General features: G+C 38.5%; 1 protein-coding gene across 1 annotated transcript in view; it reads right to left on the bottom strand.

Annotated features, from left to right (window-relative positions):
* The window catches only part of LOC109996710 (unconventional myosin-Ic), a 77,315-nt gene extending 76,170 nt beyond the window's left edge, over positions 1-1,145 (bottom strand). Inside the window, exon 1 of the mRNA XM_065960769.1 lies at positions 950-1,145. Coding sequence (XP_065816841.1) covers positions 950-1,039 — 90 coding nt within the window. The 5' untranslated portion in view covers positions 1,040-1,145. The remainder of the gene's footprint in view (positions 1-949) is intronic.
* Between the last annotated feature and the right edge of the window lie 4,855 nt (positions 1,146-6,000).

Raw genomic sequence — 6,000 nt, forward strand, 5'->3', positions numbered from 1 at the left:
GAATTAAAGTCAGAAAAATGATATGAGTGAGAACTATGTGATTTAAAGTCATGAATATTGATAAACCTTCTTGTCGATATTCTTGGTAAGATGTTTGTTAATGTGTTCCTAAAATAAAACTCAACTTTTCTCCTGAAGAAGATGAACCCGATAACCTGCGCAGTGTCACGTTAATATCCCCCCACTGAGCTCAAATCCATCAAAGTCAGAGTGGACAAGTCAGACTCCAGATCTGACCCCAGACATGCCCACTAAAAATGTTCAATTGTAAGATTACATGTCCAAATTAAAGTGAGATTAAAAGTTACAAGGAAGATATGAAGATAAGATAATAAGATTAAATAATAATGATGATTTCATAAAAAAAGGGTTAGGGTTAGTCCTAAGTCCAAATAAAGATATGAAGTGAAAAACAGCGGAAATTATGAGATACAAATTTGAAATTATGAGACAAAAAAGTCATAATAATACGATTTTAAAGACATAAATTCAAAGATATGAAATAAATTGAAAATGATGAGATCAAAAGTCAAAGTTTTTCTTTTGTAAAGCATCCTTGGGTTTTTTTGAAAGACACTATATACCAAGCTATTATTATTATTATTATTATTATAGACATGAGGTAAAAACAGGAGGATTTGAGATAAAAAGTAAAACAAATTCCATCCAATATATGGGAGAAAATGAGAGATAAAGTGAGGATTGAAGAGTGAGTTAACAAGATAAAAGAAATTGCAAAAAATGTAAATTGTAAGATAAAAATAGGAAGATATGAGATCAAAAAGTCAAAAATTCCTTTAAAAAATTTAAAAAGTGAGATAAAAAGTCCAAATTTAGACATATAGAGAATGTTATGAGATCAAAAGTCATAAGCATGAGACATTGAGATCAAAATGAAAATATTGACATTAAAAGTCCCACTCATTGCATGTATAATGTGTGATCTGACCTTGCAGCCGTGGCAGTAATTTTCTCCATTCTTCCCTGGAGGAAGGATGATTTCCCCCGTCGGGATCAGCTGGATCCTCAGTTCCATCATCCTTTCTTTGAGTTGTCTAATTGTCCAGTTGAGACTTGTTTGCAGCTGTTTATTCCTCTCTGGTGTGTCAGAGGAAAAGTGCTTCACCCCTCAGATCCAATGACAAAACCTTTAGGATGAGCACAAAGAGAGCATGAATAAGACAATCCCAAGAGAAGCCTGAAAAGCTCAAATCAGACCGTTAGAGACCTTAACCCTCGATCGGAACACATCCAAGAGGACCACAAATCTCTCCTCTGCATGCACATGTCGGAGGGCTTACCTGACAGAGGAGTTTTGCCTCCTGACATTAAGATGAAGCAGTGATCCGAGCTCTGAGGTTTGTTGTGGAGGTGTTACCTGTTGCAGAGCAGAGAGACACAGTGAGGCCAGCTTCCTCTCGCTGCAGCCAGAGGATGTTGCCCCTCCAGTTGAGGGATCACAGGGCGGATATGGAGCCTGACCTGAGATGGCTGTCACATTAAGAGGATATGTGTCTTTTGTCTGTGTGTGTGTGTGTGTGTGTGCACTGGGAGATAAAAAGTGTGTGTAACATTTAAAAACTCATTTGTACTCATTTGTTTTTATCTTTTTTTTTAAACACTAATTGATGTTGTGCATCGTATTGTGTAAATATTAAAACATGCTCAATATGGGTCACATCTGATATATGATGATTGTGGTTGTCTTGGGTTTGTGCTTCTCTGTTTACATGGAGCTTTGTTGGCTTGTCGATCGTTAGTGTATGAGACAAAAAACAAACTAGAGTTCAAGACACATTTTCCAAGACAAAGTCTGACATATCATATCATATCATATCACATGGTATATTTTAAATGTACATTACTTAATACAACTGTGGTAGTTTTTAAAGAGCTAAACAAATAAAGTTGGATTGGATTGGATTGGATTGGATATTGTATTGTCTTGAATTGTGTGGTATTATTTTGTATTGTTTTGTATTATAAACTCTTGTATTGTATCGTCTTGTGTCATAGCCCATGGTCATATCGTCTTGAATTGTTTCGTATGATCTTTTATTATATTGTATCACCTTTGTATTGCTTCCCACTGTCTTGTATAATTTGTATTCTATAGTCTTACATTGTTTTGTCTTATATTGTCCTGAATCTTATTATCACACTTTAACATCATATTGTATATTATATTAAGATAATCCTTTCTTGATCCCCAGCGGGGAAATGATCACTTATCATCTTGTATCATATCTCTTTCTATCGTCTTTTATTGTACCATCCATTGGGTTGTGTTGTATTTTAATTTGATCATATTGTTGAACATATTGTGAATTAAGCTGTAGTTTCTTTCTTTTTTTGTATCATATCGCATAGTATTATAATGAATCCTTTCATATTGTATTGTATCATATTGCATCGCATCCCTACTAAGTGATTTCATATCATATCATCTTTTATTGTATTATAATGTCTGATATCGGATTTTATTACACTGCATCGTCTTGTTTTGTATCGTTTCATATTTTAATGCATTGTATCAACCATATCGTATCATTTTATATTGTATTGGGTCGTAGCTAATCGTGTCATATTGTTGTAAATATTGTTCATTGTAAATTGTGAATGTAGTTTCCTTTAAAAAAATTTATTTGGCTATTTCACATATTTCCATGGTAGTCACTGCTCTGTTTCATCTTGCTGTTTCACTGTTCAATAATCGAGAGCAGTGACTATATTTTTAAAATTACACACACACACACACACACACACACACACACACACACACACACACACACACACACTCACTTAGGGCTGGTTTCCTCCTGGACCATGCATCCTGCCCCAGACATTCCCAGTACCACCCATTAGATTAAGTGTGTGTGACGTATATGTGTTTTTGTGTGTGTGTGTGTGTGTGTATGTGAGTGTGAGTGTGAGTGTGAGTGTGTGTGTGTGTGTGTGTGTGTGTGTGTGTGTGTGTGTGTGTGTGTGTGTGTGTGTGTGTGTGTGTGTGTGTGTGTGTGTGTGTGCATGCATGACAGAAACCGCTTGCTCTTCCTTTAGGAACATACAAGCAGGAGGCACGCGTATGCACAGACTTTCTAAAAACAAAACACGGACTTGTGCTTTTGTAGCAGTGCACATCCTGTCCTGGGGGGAATGGACCAACCAAGCCTTGACAGTCAAAAACACACACACACACACACACACACACACACACACACACACACACACACACACACACACACACACACACACACACACACACACACACACACACACACACACACACCAAACTGACAGTGTTTTCCGGGGGGTTGGGCTTACATCTCAGCTGTAAATGTCTTTCTTAGTGACAGAAAAATATAAACAGCGATGGTCTTGTAGATAAACAGCCATCATGTGGACGACCTCCGTGACCTCTCCGATGACTCTACACAACTCCCTACATTCCTGTTTGCTCGCTGTCAGCACCCTGGGACACATCCAGCTATCATTTAAAAAAAAAAATGTCTTAACACATGCAACATGCAGTGTAAACTAAAGCTTCAGAGAGTGTTATGTGTTTAAAGCCTTTTGGTTATCAGGTTTGTTGTCATCAAATACTGAAGTAAAAGGTAGTGAGGACAACCTGTGGTGTCCGGACGAGAAACAGCACCGCAAAGAAGGATACAATATCTTCCAGCACAGTGATATTGGAAATGTTTTAAGGTAATATGAACTTAGATAAGATAATAATTCATTGATCTCCAGACTAAGAGGGGATATCCCGACATTTCAGCAACACAAACACAACAAAAGCAAATAGATATATACAAATAATATTCATATAAGAATAGATAACATAAATAACGGTGACCCTAAAGGTCAACTGTGGAACACAGATTATACTAAACCCAACCCAATCAATGAAACAATTCAAATTGATGTTTTTGACAACATTGCGTAACTTTTTAAAGTGTGGGATCTGGAGAGGCTCAGCTTTTAGATGCAAGTAGTGGAAAAGGATGTGAAGGCACGGATCTTAAGTTGTTAATATTTCAAAAAAGTGTCTACATTTTCATCTCCAGGAACAACAATGTCATTGTTGTGACTTACTCCCATATTAAACCATGAGTTTAATATGGCAGCAACTCCAGTCACTCCATCACTGAATATAAAAAATCAATATTGATGTTGATGGTCTTGTTTACTTTAGAAGTTCATAAAAAGACATCAATGTTAGTTTCAGTGTGATTCATAAGCAGCTGAAAACTCCTCACAGAAGCCGACCTTTAATGTGAATGTGGCACAGCGTTGGTGTCTAGGGGAAAGAGGAAGTGACAGTGACACACATCCTTTGACCTCTGGCCCCAGCTGAACTCGTTCCTGACAATCTGGCATCAACAGGAAACCTGCGGCCTTGACATGCACGCGCGCACACACACATGCACTTGTCGAAGTTTCTGCTCGTTCTGTTTAGGAGTAAGAGCACAGAGTTTAGAAACACAACAGTGTTGTATGACTTACAATGAAAGTGAAATGAAACTATGTGGTGAGCATAAGTTAATATGAAGGGGAATAGTAGAAATACTACAACTGCACAAACGACTTCTGGTAGCTATTAATGTTGTCAACATTTTAAATTGTTTTTTTGTTATTTTCATGATCAACTGAATCGGAAAGGTACCAAAAGGTTTTGAAAAAAAAGTTCTGTCATATTTCATAAGCTTTGGAAAGAGGATTATAAGTGATATCTGAGATGGAAGGTTTTAGATCAGGTCTGTATCCTATTTTCAGCCACAAGACGTTGTCTGAAATGTTTACATTTTGTATGAGTCTGCCTGCAGCTTTGGATAACCTAAAGCAAAAGAAATGACCAAATATTGTTGGACAGCCTCCTCTTGTTGAACAGTATGAAGCACTGACATGTTGAGAATTATCAAACAGAGTTTGTACTTTAGGGATCTAATGTTGTCCTGATATCAATCAGGTATTGATATTGTTTGATTTTTACTAGAATGAAATTAAAGTTTAACGATCTGGTAGCATGACTACTTTAAATAACTATAACTTTGTGTCACACCTGTAGAAAGTCTATTTCAGTTTAAATGAAACAATCACATTTGATTCGTTTTAAAGCATCTTAAAGGTTTAAACTTTTTTTTCAGACTTTAGGAAGAGGTAAGAATCACGTTTATTGGGGTCCTGGAAGCCCAGTGTTAGTGTGCCATGTGCGGAGGCTGAGGTCCCCTAAGCGGGCGGCCCGGGTTCAAATCCGACCTGTGACTCTTTTACTGCATGTCACTCCCAACTCTCTCTGTCCCTGATTGCAGACCCCACCCACCTGTCTCCAAAATGAAGGCATAATAAACAAAATAGGACCACCCAGGGCCCCTTCCTCCGTTAGGGGCCCTGGGTGGCCAGTCTCAAATTTCCCCCCACTATTAACCCTGTGTTTTTCCTGAAATGGTAAAGCATTTTTTATCCATATTTTCATCTTAAAGGAAGTGAAAATTGGTGCAAATAAGTGTCACTGATGTGAACCCTAAGCCCTGAAAAGTTCCCACATCTGGCCCTGCCCCTTGGTGGTATAATGGATTAACACACACACACACACACACACACACACACACACACACACACCTTTCCTGGTGTCAATCCTGTTTGCTGGAAAGAGAGAGGCGGGGGGGTGGGGGGGTGGAGGAGTGTGGGTGCACACTTTAACACACTTACATATGTTTGAATGCTGTGTGTCAGGAAAGTTGAGGCTGTAGTTCAAGGGTTCGTCCTGCTGCTGCAGTCCTGAAACCAGAGCCCACATAGAGCTCTCAGTCCAGACCTGGGCTCAGTAACTCTCACGAGCGCTGCCTTAAAATATCCCGCGCTATTTATAACTGCTGTCTCTGCAGCAGCGGAGGAAGTGCATAATATTTCATTGACGTTTGTTCCCTGGGTCGCACTCTGCAGAACATCGTGTCAGTTTCCAGTTTCCACAGGAAGGCGGAGGAAGCTGGAGGACGC

This window comes from Labrus bergylta, chromosome 11 (genome assembly GCF_963930695.1).
Source record: "Labrus bergylta chromosome 11, fLabBer1.1, whole genome shotgun sequence".
Lineage (NCBI taxonomy): Eukaryota > Metazoa > Chordata > Actinopteri > Labriformes > Labridae > Labrus > Labrus bergylta.